Genomic DNA, 16,667 nt, shown 5'->3' with positions numbered 1-16,667 from the left:
CATATCTTGATCATGCAGGCATGTTCTAAGAACTGCCACAACCAAAACTGTTTAAATTTGCCCCTGCACTTTCCTTTCACAAAACATCCTTTTCCGTTAAGGTCCGGGTTGAAACGTGTCACCACATCACTCATGCATGACTTAGCTTACAAACAACCTGCATAATAAGGAAGCTGTGGAAGTACTTATTTAATGTTGTGTTAAAAAGGAAGCAAAACAAGCGTATAGTCAAACCTGAACCGCGTTTTCTCAAGGGCATCTTCAGTATCATGTTATCAAGTACTGTAATTTTTACTGTTCGTTTACCGACTTTGTATAGACTTGACTTCACTTCTTTGTCTAATTTTTGAAAAGTAGTACATAACAGAACATATGTCATAGCAAGGTTTCACAAAATCTCAAGTATATAGTATAAAGCATTTTACTTAATTTTATTCAAAATAGGAAAAAATGCCAATTCTTAACAAGATTTAGTACCAGTAGTCTCAATTGCACATTGAAACAGGTCGCCATATCATGTCAAGGGCAAACCAACATCAGTTGAAAAACGAACACGTCAATATTGCCACCTTGCCCATTGCACACTGCAAGCAGAAAGCGGAGAAGGGACCCTTCAAACCCATAAAACGGAAACTTTTGTTTTACCGATAGCTAGCCAATGAGCAGCAACAAATTCTCATTCGCGATTAACAACTCAGATGAGACAGTGGTTATTTCTTTGGCTAAACCCCTCAGCTTTTGAATTAAGAAAAGACTAGAAAAGCACTCCGAGAGCGCAGACCACCGCCAAGGCAGCAAAGTCTCCACCCAATGCCGTTTCACTCCTAAATTTCCATTCTATAATGATTGATTTTTTTTATTAATGATTATTGATTGATTATTGATCCGTATCACCACCAAAAATTAATCATCTGTTCCTTGGCCCACTTCTGACTGTTCCTAAAAATTTCATCAAAATCGGTCCATAACTTAGTTTTTTATTTTTGATTATTGATTATTGATTGATGTTTGATCCAGATCACCACCAAAAATTAATCACTCTAAGTTAACCCATTTCTGATCTACCCTGAAAATTCCATCGAAATTCATCCATAACTTTTTGAGTTATGTTGATAACAAACAGACAAACAAACAGGGGTGAAAACATACAACCTCCTTGGCGGCGGTAAAAATGTACTGCACCCCACCTAAAAGAATTTAGGAATTATTTCTCTCACTAATAAGGTCTATTCCAATACAATAGAAGGCGGATAATGTGCAGATATGTGTAAATCGTAGTCTTAGTCCAGGGCGTGTATAATTATTATTTATTTCTGTGCATTTTATCAGCTCAGTTTGGCAAAAAAGTAAGTGGGCCCAATAAAGCTTAATGCAAGATACTCTTTCTGTGACTTTCAAACTAAGTCTTAATTTTCAGTGAATCATTTTTCCGGCCGCAAGCCAATATCCTGGTATGACCCGTATATTTCATTTCAAAAGCGTATTTTAGTGAAAAATGTATCTTAGACGTCTCTATTATATCAAGGAGTTACAATAGTAACTCCTTGATTATATTAACTTTCTATCCTGTTAAAATACTTGGAAACTGTTTGTAACGTGCTGCCGTTGATCTTGGGAAAACGCTTCACAAAAGTTCTGAGTAAAATTTTCAGACTTAACATGTAATAGGATTAGAACGGGGGCAATATTAGGGGCCTATACATCAGGCCCGTAGCCAGCAATTTCAGAGGGGGGGGGGGTCCTTTTCTGAAAAAGTGGACCTTTTACCATAAAATTCTCAAGTACATAGATCAAATTTTACCCAGAGTGGACCTTTTCCCCAGCAAAGAGGGTGGTTCTTTCGAACCTCGGGACCCCCCCCCCCCCCCCCCCCCCCCCCCCCCCCCGGCTACGGGCCTGTACATAATATCATATTCGAATTCCCTATACGTGATAAGACTTCAGCAGGTTGCTTACGCAGTAAAAACCTAGGATCCGTCAATTTTTATTCTTCTTTGACAAAAATAGGCGCCAACCATTCAATTAACAGATGTTAATGCGTCACAGTTCTATGAGTGTTGGCCCTATACCTATATATAGTAAGATACGTGTATTATCGTTAACGGAATGAAAAACCAATCCATTAGCTAAAAATACATTCATTTATTTTTGTAAAATTTCCTTATGTTTTTCTGAAACAATTCATACACTTGCCTCAGAACAATTTCCTTATACAGCGTTTTTCCTCATGAGACCGTATTTTCGACCCCCCCCCCCCCCTCCATTAAAAATACTTAGAATTTGTGTATTTTCATATTTAAATGGGCCAAGTGGGCCTTCAAATCCTGTAGCCAAGATACAGTCTAGCTGTGAGGGGCACGTTGATGACGTGCCGCCGTCGGTCTTAGGGAAACGTTTCACAAACGCTCTAAGTAAATTTTTTGACTTTAAATGTATTATGATAGAGCGGGGGCAATAGTATACATTGTATCATATTTGAATTCGATTCCCTCTACGAGATATATACTACAGCAGGCTGCTCAAACGCAGTAAAAACCTATAGGACCCGTAAAACAAGGTTCGTGGACCCCTCTAGTACCCCTGAAGGTACACTTAGATTAAACCAAAGTCCTACCAAACATGTATAAACTGACCGTTCACAGATCTAGAATAGCTTCATGTTTTCTGTGTGAATTAAACTACGTACAATTGTATAAGTTAATTTAATGTAAGTGTAAAATAATTAATCTTTAATGCACTCGAATTATAGAATTTTTATTCTTATTTGACAAAAATAGTCCTGCACCTTGACTCAAAACATTCAATTAACAGCTCTTAAATGCGTCACAGTTCTGAGTGTTGGCCCTATACCTATATATAGTACGATACGTGTATTATCATTAACGGACTGAAAAACCAATCCATTACCTAAAAATACATTTATTAATTTTTGTAAATTTTTCTCATGTTTTTCTCAAGGCAAATTATACCTTTCACCCAATTTCCTTATGCAGCGTTTTTCCCTGTACATATTTTCGAGCTCCCCCCTTCCCCCACCTCTTTTATAAACTTTTCATCACACCCTAGGTGACCCCTACAGTCGACTCGACAACCAAAATAGGCAAGAAAACCCATCCACAATCATATAAACATTTGTTTATGGATCTGTTGGTGCATTTTTTCTTTTGAAGTTTTGTACTTTTTGTATCCCAGAACTTACCAACCTTGGATTGTGGACCATGTTGTTTGCTCTGCCATCTATAGCCGTCTATACACACTACACTTCATAACATTCATGTGATATTCTACAAGTAAACACACAAGCATGGGCATTGCGGAGAGTAAAAGCGAAGAGCTGAAAGTCTCTCTCAATCTTTTTACAGCTTATGAGAAAGAGCAAATCAAGAAGATATTCGCTGAGATATCAGGAGGAACAGAACACTTTAATGAACAGCAACTAAAGGTACTGTATAAGATATGTGTAGGGCCAGGTGTAACGAAACTGCATGAGGGTCCGTGTTATAGAAGGTCCACCTTCCATTTAGTTATAATGGTTAGGGTTGGCCTGTCCTTAGTGGGTCAAAATATAGGGCGAGGCTCACCTGTACAAATGAAAGGGGAGCAGACTCTTTTTCTTGGGGAACTCTCTGTCACATCATACCAGTCGAGGGTGGGGGGCAAAATAAATAAATTTTATTATCTTGACTTTTATATTATTTAGAATTTATTATGGAATATGTAGCTTTAAGAAGTTAAGTAAGGAAAACCCATGCCCTTATTGTGTCTTGTAAGGTTGTTATTGGCATAAATTTTATCCATAACTTCTATTAGTAATTTCATTATGATAAATATATTTAAAAAAGTGTATTCTCCATGCTCTTGTCTTCTGCATTGCACCACCAAAAGATCCTATTATTTAAATTAAATGGAAGTAGCCATCAAAATAAAGATTATATTTATATTGCATTGAATGCCATGTGAAAGGACTGATCTGCATAATGATAACTTAAATTCGCAATTTCAGAAATATCTAAGCAGGTACCTACCAGATATTCTGATCACTCGACTGTACAAAGCAATCTCTGAGCTCCGACATCATAAGCATGCAAAACATGACCACATATCCCATGATACATTTGTTGTGGCAATGGCACACTTACTGAAGAGCACTATTACCCAGAGGAGCCGTATCGTTCATTGTTTGGCATCTGATGAGGCAGGAGACATGACAGCACAGCAGCTGGTCAGTGTAAGTTGCCATACAAACATACAGTACTTAGTAAGTTAATTTAAAATGCAGCAGGCCCGTAGCCAGCATTTTTCGAGGGGGGGGGGGGCGTTTTCTGAAAAAGTGGACTTTTACCATAAAATCCTCAAGTACATAGATCGAATTGTACCCAGAGTGGACCTTTTCCCAGCAAAAAGGGCGGTTCTTCCTGAACCCCCCCCCCCCCCCCCCCCCCAGCCACGGGCCTGTGCAGCCTATGTCTTTAACATTTTAACCCATGGTTTACTTCGACTAGTTGACATCAAAAAAGTCCTGAGAAAAGTCCTAGTCTTAATTAAGCTAAATTAAGCTGTCCAAAGATGAAATTTTAAAAAAGTGAATAAGTAAATAAGAATTAAAATAATTATAATGATAAAAGTAATTATAAATAAATAGGTAAATAATTAAATTAATAAATTAATAAATAGGCAATTGGATAAATATATAAGTAAATAGAAAACTCAATAAAATTTTCACTGCTTCAAGTATAAATGGTTTATTGTGAAACTTGTAACTGTAGTTCAATCTGATGCTGGTGGAGGCATATATGAAGATTGCTGAGGAAAGCCCTCAGTGTAAAACCTGGAAGATCTCTACTTCAGAGGAAGCTAATCTCAAGCTGGCCAAGGCTCTTCTCAGGTCAACATTTAATAAAGGTAAGTTTAGTCAGTGCGCATAGCATACTGTGTTGCCTTGTCTTATGTATTGTGACATTGAGAACTGTCACACACACACACACACACACACACACACACACACACACACACACACACACACACACACACACACACACACACACACATTTAAGTAGAATGCTTATCAAACTTTCTGCATGAAGTCATGCAATTTTTTGGTAACACCTCTAAACACATACACACAGATACTCATATGTCAAGCTAGTTGATAGTACTTGCATCAACAGTGTACACATACAAATATATGTCTTCAGAAAATACCACTGAAATCATCTTTTTCATCTTTTCTTCTTCTCAACTTTTAACCCGTTTTTCTTAACACATCTGTTGCCCCATCAGAGCTGGATGCCAAGCCAGTTGTTCAGACATTTGAAAGTGCAGCCACAGGTTTGTGAGATGCTATCATGATATCATTCACTTCCAATGAATCTTTTGGATGCGAATAATAATACTGCATAATGTTATGTACTAACACTTCACTTGGTGTTGTCTTGTATGCAGAGACCCCTATTGCAAGTAGTGATGAAGGTAGTACAAAGCTTTTTGTCCTACTGCTTGCTTGCTTTAAACTTTGCCATGTTCAAGTGGGTTATACTTGACAGGTTCATTTCTGAACTTGGTAACACACACACACACACATGCACACGCGCATTCTCTCTCTTACACACACATACATACTCACAGGCACACAGAATTGCCCACGGCAAGGGGAAATGAATAATTAAAATAAAATTGACATTTGAAAAATGAATGCAATAACATGTATTCAATCATACCTCTTCCCAAAGAAAAGGTATAAGCTAAAATGAAAAAAATAAGGAATCCATCTCATTCCAATTCAAACACCACTACAGTATGTTCAAATGATCCCTGTTGACCTCCTTGCAGTTTATCGACCAGCTTTTATGTTTTTCCTTTTACTCTTTTGTATCTAAAAATACCCTTATAAAGTAAATCAGCATTTCCAGCATGATGGTCCAGTGATACAGCAGCAAGAGGTTTCTTCCAGTTCAACTTTTAGCTTCTTTAAAGTAGTGCTTTGTATACAGTAATTATTTGGATCTTTTCAATGGGCAAACTTTCAGATACATTATTTTATAATTACAAAATAACATTTCTGTACAGTAGAATAGAACTATAACAGTAGCTTTCTTTTAAATTCTGTAGATAAGATGGACACTATTTGATTTCCAATCTTTATTAACTGGAAACAATGAAGGCTGAAATGCATACAAACAAACTATTAGTAAACTCAGTAATATAATAAATGGAAAAATATGAAATACACAATAAAGAACTAGATCATGAAATACTGATATATGTAAATAAATGAAAGTCACCTCAGGTATAAAAAGTCCTGCACACCTCCTATCAGGGTGAAGTCCAGTGTCTGAATGATTCACTATATAGGCCTACACAGTGTGCATATAGAGAATGACATGTTCTCCAGGTAAGTACTGATGCAACATAGCCTTTGGCTACATCTAACATCTGACTAAGTACTCTTAGTAAGCAATTACCTTTGAATGAAAACTACAGTATGCTCATTATTCTCTATGCCCCCCCAGTCTTTTAAACATTAAAGACGGTTAAAGTTAGTTTTTATTTAGTCTTACAGATCTGCGTAGTCCTTCATTTGATTCCTTTAGTCCGGGTTTGTTGTGTGGTAAAAGTCTTGTTAACATCCGTGGTGGTTTTGGAAGTGCTTTAGGAGTTTCATGAGATGGTTGTGTTAAAGGTAGTGTTCCTGTTTCTTTACATTTTCCATCAGTTTCATTTGGTCCTATGGGTAGAGTTGTGGTGACAATTTTTTCCGACTCCACTGACTCATGTGAATTTTTCAATAAGGTAGATTCTGGTTCTGGTAATTTGCTGAATGTAGGTGTGTCATTGTTGACTGTAGGCTGTTGTATGTAAAATCTGTGCTTTAGGTCATCAATGATAGAGTGACGAGGTAGAGATGACACATACGGAATGAATTTCCTTAAGAATTTTCTATTGCGTAGTGTCACACGTCCAGATCCATCAACTTTCACCAGGTACTGGTCAAACTGTTTTACTTCAGTAATAGTGCCAGTTTTGTCCCATTTATTTGGATGCGGACCAGTCTGATTCTGAATACGAACGTGGTCTCCAATAGCAAGTGGTGGTAGGCGTCTAGTGTGTTCACTCCAGTGATCTGCGGATCTTATATGTCTGTTACGGAGTGCTTCCTCACGTGCTGCTAATGTTGACTTCCATGTAGGATGTGGTTCGTATCGACCTGGTAGTATTGGAATAAAATCCCTTATTGGCCTTCCAAATATACACATTGCAGGGGACAGTTTTGTATCTGGATCAGGTGTATTACGGTACTGTAATATTGCACGCTGCACTGAATTGGTGTCCAACTCACCATTTGGTCCTGTATTGTTCATAAGCAATCGTTTGACTGTTTTGACACCAACTTCAGCGCGACAATTGCTGTGGGGAAATGCTACAGATGATAAACGGTGATGTACACCCCAATCTTCAAGGAATTTGCGTGTTTCAGAAGAAGTGAATTCAGGGCCTCCATCGGAAGCCAATTCCTCTGGGATCCCATAAGTAGAGAATGCACGGCGTAGACTAGTTATTAGTCCTTTAGATCCTCCAGATGCATATTCTACAATTGGCCAGTTGGAGTATCTGTCAACAATGACCAAGTAGTGAGTACCCTTAAACATGAAAAAATCTGCACAGATGCACTGGAAAGGATACTTTGGTGGTATGGGATTGTAGGGTGGCGCAGAAGGTTGTGATGGTGCAATCTGGTGACAATGGTTACAATTTGCACGCACAGCAGTGATGTCCGCAGTTATACCTGGCCAGAATACAGAAGCCTCTGCTCTGGATATCATGGATGAGATGCCTTGGTGAGCAGCGTGAAGTGCAGAAAGTATTTGTTCCCTAAGGCATGGTGGTATAATAATGCGATCCTTGTAAATAATAACACCATCAACACTGTAGATGTGTTCCCTGAATTGGTGGTATTCACGCAATGGAGGTGGCAATTCATGGCGGTGTTTGGGGATTCCTGACTCAATGATTGACAGTAGCTGATTCATATTTTCATCACTTGCTGTAGCCTGCCTAACTTGGTTCCATGTAATTGACTTAATTGTGGAATCAAGGGCATAAATAGCAGAGTCAATCAAATTTTCCTCAATGTCAGTGTAATCATTTACACCATCCATTAGTTTGATGCCTCCTATGAAAGAGTGAAAGATGTCAGCGGAATAAGGTAAGTCATAAGATTCAGCCGTACTAGAAATATCATCTTGAAGCTGCATTTTGGGTGGGTGCTGTTCCCCTGTTGGGTGACGAGATATTGCATCTGCGGCTTTCTGCTTAGCACCTGGAAGATGAATGATACGGAACCTGTAACGGAGAGTACGTTCCTTGAGGTTCCTGAGACGTGTGTTGGATATGGCATCCAGGGATCTGTCTCCAAAGATTTTGAGAAGTGGCTTATGGTCAACAGCTATCACTAGGTCAGTGCATCCCAGAACAAAGAATCTTGCTTTGTCTAAAGCATAAGCCACGGCTAGTGCTTCCCCTTCCACAGGTGCATATCTGGATTCAGCAGGATGTGTGAATCTACTACCTACAAGGACAATTTTCCATCCCGTTTTGCAGCAAAATGGTTTTGCCACTATACAATTGCAATGTTTCTGGAATAACCAAAATCCTATTCCACTTTTAGACCAATCTGTGGCTAGGCAAGTTGTTTTGTTCTTGTCGTATATCTTGACACCCTCTTCTATTTCATTGATGATTACTTGTTTGGATTCCTGAAAAATTTGATCTAATTCTTCAGTCCATTTGAAAGGCGTGCCAGGTTTGAGTAGCTCACGAAATGGTAACATCCTATTGGCCATGCTGAAGGCATAAGAAACCTGATTCAGGAGACCAAACCAAGAACGTACATCTGTGATGTTTTTAGGTGTTGGGAATTCTGTAATTGCCTGCAGGTATTTAGGACAAGGTTTTACACTGTCCATTGTTATTGTGAATCCAGCAAAATCCACCTGGTCTGCAGCAAATACAAATTTATCAATGTTGAAAGTTATCCCATTTTTTCCACATATATCCAACCATTCAACAGCTTGCCAAAAGCTTTCTTCAATAGAATTTGCCCATAGTAGAGTATCATCTACACATTTAGTTTTTCTGGGAATGTTGGAAACAATATCATCATAACGGTGGGTGTAGGCATCACCAGAAGCGATATATCCTTGAGGAGCAACGCAATACCGATAGCGCCCCCATGGTGTTATGAATGTGGTGAGATGTCTGTCATCTTCATGAAGTGGGACGCTGTGATAGCCGTTCCATGCATCAAAGACTGTCTTCTTTTTACCTTGTGGAACAGATCTTGCTTGATGAAACGGTGATTGAGTATGATGTGTTTCACGTTTAGCATGGGCATTTAATGCTTGTAGATCAACAGTTCTGCGAAGTTTGCCATTCTTCTTTGCACAAACGACCATCCTATGGCACCATGTAACTGGTTCTCCTAGTGGAACGGGTTCAATAACACCTAGTTTCACATCTTGGTCTAAGCCAGCCTTGACTTGGTCTTGCCAGTGTAGTGGTACTGGTAAAGGGGTATGGTATGCTTTGGGTTCTGCTTCAGAGTCCACCATTAGTCTCATAGGGGATCCATTCATCATTGTGAGTGGCTGGTGGGTACACATGTTAAAAGAGCTGGATCTGTAATAGTCAATAAGCCATTGCTGAAGCCGCTGACGGTTTTCTTCTGTTGCTGGATAAGGAATAGATGTTGGACGTGAAGGCGGAGGTTGGCGTTTTGGGCATTCACAATCGGCATTTGTTTCATATCTTTTTGTATCACCGGCTGTTTGACAAGCATCTCCAACTTGAGGGAAGTCAATGGAAATGAGACCGAGGTCAACGCATGCTTCTCTGCTGAGGAATATTCTGTCTGAATTGTCTGTGATGTAGACGATCTGTCTCGTTGTGTGGTGTTTTCCAAGCTTGTCTTCACCCGAGAATCGTAATATTACAGCACCCAGAATGTTAATTCCTTTGTTATTTGCTGCATGCATTTTCATTTTAACTGGAATGAGATCCTTTTCAGTTAACTGAAGGGGTTGGATTGCTTTAATACCAGCAAGACAGCTTTGACATCCAGTGTCAGCCATTACATTGAGCATCGTAGATGTAGTTGGAAGGTCTACATTGAAGCCAAGATCAGAATAATCTTGAGAGGATACAGTGGCTTGTAATGATATATATGGTTGAGGTCTTGATTTACTTTTGATCCACTTGTCATTCAGCTGATTATATAGGTGGTGATCTAATGCAATGGCATTTGCAGCTCGGTCGTGGTCCAATTCACCTATTGTACATAGCGTATAAAATGACTCATTGCTATGCTCCATAAAAGCAGATTCCCCATGATTAGTTACTGACTGTGTTTTGGTATTGGATGAAGATGGGGGACCAAGCTTGGGTTTGTTCTTGTTGCGACACATGTGGTCGAAGTGGTGACTGCGTTCACAGTGTTTGCAGATATGGTTGTATGCTGGGCACATTTTCTGACGTGTGCGAAATGGTGCTTTAATACCATGGCCTTTTTCCCCACAGTAACTGCATATCTCAGTTTTATCAGACTTTGCATACCTTTGAGCGCGTCTGTACGAGCTAGTGGCATGGGCACCTTCGGAAGCATTTAATGTCGCTGATGAACGTTTCCCAGATTCTTTAGATTCAATAAATCTGAACACATCTTCAAGGTCCATGTTCTGGTTCATATTTCCAAGCAGGTCTAGCTGGATTTCATTATCGGCTATGCCACGACTTAAAATGTCCCTTAATATGCAATCTGTGTAATCTACATCTGTTTCACAGTTAGGGCATTTAAGTGTAAATTTACAAATGCTAGCTTGACCTTTGATTCTTGCCCCAAACTGACGAATTGGTTCTTCTCTGTCCTGCCGCATCTCATGTAGAATGACTCGGGCAACCATGGGATTTTCTTCACGTACTGCCAGTCTCTTGATAGCAGATAGTACCTCTTCTTCACTTTTGTTTGTAAGAGTTCCACCAGCTGAGCGGGTGATATTTTTCCTAAGAGTTTCATCACAGCATTCCAGTAATTGTATTACACGATCTTGGCCAGTAATTTTGGTTGCTATGGTATATTCTTTCCACCTTGTCAGAAAGTAAGTCCAATCTTCACTAGTACCAGCTGTAGATATTGTGGGGCGACGAATCTTGTCAGTTTTGACCTTTGTAGATGACTGAGAGGAAGTGGCATTATGGCTTTGTGCATGTATTGTCAATAGTGTGTTGACAATGGTATCTGCCACATCTTCTGTCTCATAAGTGCAGTCTGGGAATGGGCACTTTACAACTGGCATGCTGGCCTGTAGGATGGACTGTTTACCGGTAGACTATGGTCATACCTGAGCCTTCATAGATAAGATGGACACTATTTGATTTCCAATCTTTATTAACTGGAAACAATGAAGGCTGAAATGCATACAAACAAACTATTAGTAAACTCAGTAATATAATAAATGGAAAAATATGAAATACACAATAAAGAACTAGATCATGAAATACTGATATATGTAAATAAATGAAAGTCACCTCAGGTATAAAAAGTCCTGCACACCTCCTATCAGGGTGAAGTCCAGTGTCTGAATGATTCACTATATAGGCCTACACAGTGTGCATATAGAGAATGACATGTTCTCCAGGTAAGTACTGATGCAACATAGCCTTTGGCTACATCTAACATCTGACTAAGTACTCTTAGTAAGCAATTACCTTTGAATGAAAACTACAGTATGCTCATTATTCTCTATTCTGTTGCTACCACTCCATAGGAATGTTCTTATTTTAAGAAATCATTACTTAAAATTCAGTATCTGTAAAATCCACCCCCACGGGTCCCACCCCCATTGAAAAGATGGAGTATTTACTATATTTGCTGCCTGTTGAACTCAGATTTGCCAAGTGTTACAGTACACATTTGTCAGTGATGTCTTTTGTTTCCAGGTGTATTTCAGCTGTTTGTAAACTGACACTCAAATAGTGTAGCATGTTGAGAATTATATGTACTGAATGATCATATTGGCAACCCTGGGCACTGAACTTTTAAAGATTGAACATTTTATAATCATACCCCTCATTCAGATTTAACAGCTTGTTGTTTTTGTTGTAATAATCAGTGTTTATGGCTTAATGACATTTTATGTTGTTATTTTTTATTATAATCATTATTATTATTATTGTTGTTGTCGTTGTTGCTTTTGTTATTATTATCATCCTTATTGCTTGAATCCCAGTTTTTGCCAACCTAACATTATAATATCATCAAGAGATGCAAAAATTTCAAATTTCAACCGTATGCAGTTTAGCGCATCTGCTTGTAGATTTGATATTATATTATACATACATAAGATTTCATTTCTGGTTCCTGCTCATCCTGGCTCTTTGACATTGCAGCCTAAAGCAAAGTGAGATAAGAGCCACTTTTTAATGCATGACACTTGCTACTGTAAAAAAAAAAAATTAAGATGTAAAGAAAAATTACCACTGTTCCTCTGATCTAATGCATGATAGCTTCTTCATTTTCACATCTCCAAAAATAATCACTATGAACATTGGTATTGTTTTTCTGTGTAAATTGTAATTTGATATAGTTAAATTTGTGTTTTAACTTTGATATAGCTAATTTGTATGTTTTTACTTAAAAACTTGTTTTGATTTTTAAAAAGATTAATTTTTAAGGGTAGTAAGTTCATGCTATTCTGTTGCCTTAAACATTTGTTAAATATGTGAAATTGGCATTAATTTATCAAAAAATTGTGACTTAATCTTGGTGTTTTCAACTGAGCTGAAACATCAATTCTGTATATACATCATATTTGACCTTTTATAACTTTATTTCAGTCATGGATGTTTTCAGTGCATTATCGATCACAAAAGCATTAACAGAGTGTGAATATCTTTACAACAAAACATGCTGAATACAATCACAATAGGTACATGTATTATAGGTATATTTTATAGAGTAAGACACGTAACCCTTTTCTCTCAGTGAAAGTGGAGGGCTCTGCCATGGATCTGGTACCTGAGGGAGTGACGTATACGGAGGGTGACATAGAGACTTGGTTGTCCACTGCAGCTCTGTTCCTACACATTATGGACCACGTCATGTACACCTGCTTCACTGTCTCTTATGTGAGTAGATTTTCATAGATTAAAATGAATGTATTTTATTGGTTGTGTGATTGGTTTTTTGTTGTCTCTTGTGAAATGATGTAAAAAAGCAATTTGTTTCTAGTAGAAGAGACGAATGTGTTTTCTACCTATAATTGAAGCCATTTGATGAAGGGTCAAAACCTCATGGCTCATAGGTACGAAATACATTTATAGTCTCCTTAGGAACAATTTTTTTTGCCAATTTAAAGTCTCTTTATTTTTTGTGAGGTGACAAATGTTTCTTAGGGTTCGCTGCATCATGCATAAGATGAATTTTGAGTGGAATAATTTTTCTAGAATTTAACTCCCTTGTGGTATGGCAATAAGAAAAGACTCGAGTGTGCCACATATTAGATTTTCATCAATGTTTTCATATCTCTTTATAATGGCATGTTTAAACCTCTTACTATGACAGGTAGAAGAGGGTGCTGCTGCCAGTTTCCACTCTCCCAAAATACCCTATGCCATCGACGTCAACTGGTCTAAGACCTCCACAATGCTAGACATCCCATCTCTGCTGTACATCAACCACGTAATCCCTGCAGAACACAGGGGAAAATGGAGGCAACTTTTCTACAGCGACACTCATGGAGAAAGTTTTGCAACCCTAATGAAGAGGATAACAAAGCAAGGGCCCACTGTGATTATTATCAGAGACAAAGATGGTTATGTGTTTGGAGGGTTTGCATCAACAGGCTGGGAGTGTAGACCACAGTTTGTAGGTGGGTAGAGGGGATGTTTAAGTAATAAATGTGTTTTTACAGTAAGCACATGAAGAAGCTAGGGATTTTTCTAGTCCAGTGGAATCAGGATTGCAAAATCTGGTGTTTGCATATTGGGAGAGTACCAATACCAGTTGTGATATTGTTGCAGTATTGATAATCAGTCATTGATAAAATTAATTTCAGATGCATGCTTTTAATTGTTTATGATAGAATAATTTTTTTAAGAAATGGAAAACTTGCTTAAACGGATAATGATATTGTATAACTTGCACTCAGACACTAAGAAAAAAGATATCCCTACTTTGTCGAAATTTGAGGAAAATTGTACCATAGCATTCTGGAATAATTTTTGAGATCCATTTTCTCATGAAAATCTCTCTCTTCAGGGACCTCAAGATGTTTCCTGTTTCACCTGTTGCCCCATTATGCCATCTATTACGCCAGTGGTTACAATGATCACTACATGTATCTCAACCAGAGCCAGCAGACGATGCCAAATGGTCTGGTGAGTACGTGAAATTGTGTTAGCTGTGACGTTGATTGTGTTGGTTGTGATTAGTTCTTTGGTTGTGTTGTGTTAGGTATCAACTTGATTTTGTCAGTTGTGTCAAGTTCATGCAGTAGTTATGTAATGTTGAGAGCAGCACTTTTTCTCCTTTTTATATACATAAGGAGGCATATTGTTTTCAGGTTGAAATGTAAGGGAACAAAAAAAGATCTAACTATGAACACCAGCAAGAAGAAACAAGCATAAATATAAAATTACTGTCAAGGTTGCAGCTACATGTGTAGAAGAAATAAATTGTCACTCTTTGTCGATGGATTTATTTATTTATTTATTTATTTATTATTGTAGGGTATGGGTGGTCAGATGGAGCACTTTGGACTGTGGTTGGACTGCCATTATGGCCAGGGATATTATTATTATCATTATTATTATTATTATTGTAGGGTATGGGTGGTCAGATGGAGCACTTCGGACTCTGGTTGGACTGCCATTATGGTCAGGGATACAGTTATGCCAAACCTCTCTGCACAACATATCAGAGTCCACAGCTTTCTATGAAGAAAGACTTTGAGATTGATCTACTGGAGGTGTGGGGCGTGGGGAAGAAACCTGGAGAGGAACTGGGTGAAGATGGCCCACAGGTAAATTACATGTGATGACTGCCAATTGTTTTTGTTGACTCAGTGATATTTTGTAAGAACACCTGATAACATATTTTATGAGTGAAGTATGACTTTCTTAGTCCAGAAATCAAGTGAGTGTTCAATATCTAAGTGTTATGGTTTTGTGGTATCCAAATGGATACCGTTTTCAATGAGTGAGACGAGAAATCCAAATTTCCAAAAACCACGTGATTGTTAATGTTCTAAATGACAAGAGCTGTGCACGCTCAGTATAGATATTATATCCACATATACTTGTGTGTCAGTCAGTTTTGACCTTGAACTTTACCCACATTTTACAATGAAATCTGGGACTGGATTGACCACTGGCTTCACCTGTTCAACATTTATCATACATATAATTATAATAACTACATAATGTAATTAGAATGCCCCATATTTTCAGGAAAAGCAGAGTATACTGGACGTAGACCCGGAGGCCAAGGCCATGCTATCCTTACTGGGCAGGGGTCCTGTCAGCGAGGGTCTCAGAGAGGCCGACCCAGAAGCCTCTAACCCAGAGGAGCATAACAGAAATTTTTGAATCAAAACTCAGAGGACGGATAGGTGTAAGCATTACCGTGATGATTAAAGAAAAACAAGAAGAATAGAAGTATTCACAAGATCAAATGGATACAGTTCAAATACAGAACAGTATTAGGGGTGTAAGGATTTTACTAATTAAAAGGTGAAGGGGAATGAAGGGCTTATGAATGTGCCATTGGTTTAAGAAATCCGAGAGCACACTGCTGGAGAAAATGGGATTCAATGCAACTGAGGTGCACTCTTTTGGAGGTTTATAGCTTTTCCATGTTTTCAGATTTAACTAAAACTGAAATATGGTCGTTGGAAACCCATGTCGAAGTTTGTGATTGATGCATATTGGCACATTTTTAACTGAAACAGGGGAGAATATCGTGTTTTAAAAGTAAGAAGTGAGACTAAATGATCAAAAGTTACATTTAAGCATAAACGAAAACTTTGCTCTCAAAACTTGACAACTTCATGTGTTACATTGTTCACATTGTGCACGTCTTGTAGAGTGTTAACTTGATGTAATTTAAGGGAATGTGCACAGCTTAATTATTTTGTGTTTGTCAACTTTGTGATAAATATATGTTGTCACTAGTAAAATTTTACTTGCTAATGTTCATGTTAAGCTAGGTGACTGACTCGCAATATAATATAATATAACAGTCCCAGTTGTGCTTCAATCTATTACTTGGTTGAATGTGATAAATGCCAATTTATGCAGTTTATGTGTTTTTTGTGTATATACACATAGATGACCTAGCTATGAATATGTAATATTACCTCATTTGCTGTGTTCTAATATGTGAAATTTGTAGAATTTTTAAATTATTTGAGTCTGATAATGCCAAGTTTTTTGGGAAATTATTAAAAGTGCTGTCTTTAATGCACATAAGCCATAGCATTCTGAGAATAATATTGATCAAGTTTCATCTGAAATGCTTCTTGCCAAAGCCCATTCCAAGTGCAATGCCAGCATTTTAGTTGTGAAATAAAATCTCATTTCATATGTTAAACTGCAATTTTCATTTAAGTATTTTG

The 16,667-nt window shown here is 38.0% G+C and overlaps 2 protein-coding genes across 5 annotated transcripts; one reads left to right on the top strand and one right to left on the bottom strand.

Annotated features, from left to right (window-relative positions):
* The first annotated feature begins 254 nt into the window (after window positions 1-254).
* On the top strand, window positions 255-16,654 carry LOC106151876 (MTOR-associated protein MEAK7). 4 transcript variants are annotated; one of them, XM_087010427.1, is made up of 10 exons: window positions 255-279; window positions 3,363-3,442; window positions 4,004-4,228; window positions 4,767-4,902; window positions 5,281-5,328; window positions 13,037-13,179; window positions 13,616-13,922; window positions 14,312-14,430; window positions 14,877-15,074; window positions 15,502-16,654. In XM_087010427.1, the coding sequence occupies exons 1-10, from the start codon at window positions 270-272 to the stop codon at window positions 15,637-15,639; spliced, it is 1,404 nt and encodes a 467-aa protein (XP_086866553.1). In that variant the 5' UTR covers window positions 255-269; the 3' UTR covers window positions 15,640-16,654. The 4 variants fall into 4 exon arrangements, with proteins under 4 accessions (XP_086866553.1, XP_086866552.1, XP_013380758.2 ...); XM_087010426.1 differs by lacking the exons at window positions 255-279; window positions 5,281-5,328 and adding an exon at window positions 5,443-5,469 and having other exon boundaries at window positions 3,239-3,442; XM_013525304.2 differs by lacking the exon at window positions 255-279 and having other exon boundaries at window positions 3,239-3,442.
* LOC106181488 (uncharacterized) lies at window positions 6,110-11,741 on the bottom strand. The gene is made up of 2 exons (XM_087010424.1): window positions 11,581-11,741; window positions 6,110-11,460 (listed from the first exon to the last, which is right to left on the bottom strand). The coding sequence occupies exon 2, from the start codon at window positions 11,346-11,348 to the stop codon at window positions 6,537-6,539; it is 4,812 nt and encodes a 1,603-aa protein (XP_086866550.1). The 5' UTR covers window positions 11,349-11,460; window positions 11,581-11,741; the 3' UTR covers window positions 6,110-6,536.
* Window positions 16,655-16,667: the final 13 nt, after the last annotated feature.

Source organism: Lingula anatina, chromosome 4, assembly GCF_051362555.1.
Source record: "Lingula anatina isolate TDL-2025a chromosome 4, LinAna3.0, whole genome shotgun sequence".
NCBI lineage: Eukaryota > Metazoa > Brachiopoda > Lingulata > Lingulida > Lingulidae > Lingula > Lingula anatina.
Note: the sequence above shows the minus strand (reverse complement) of the source record. Positions and strands in the feature narration are given on the sequence as shown.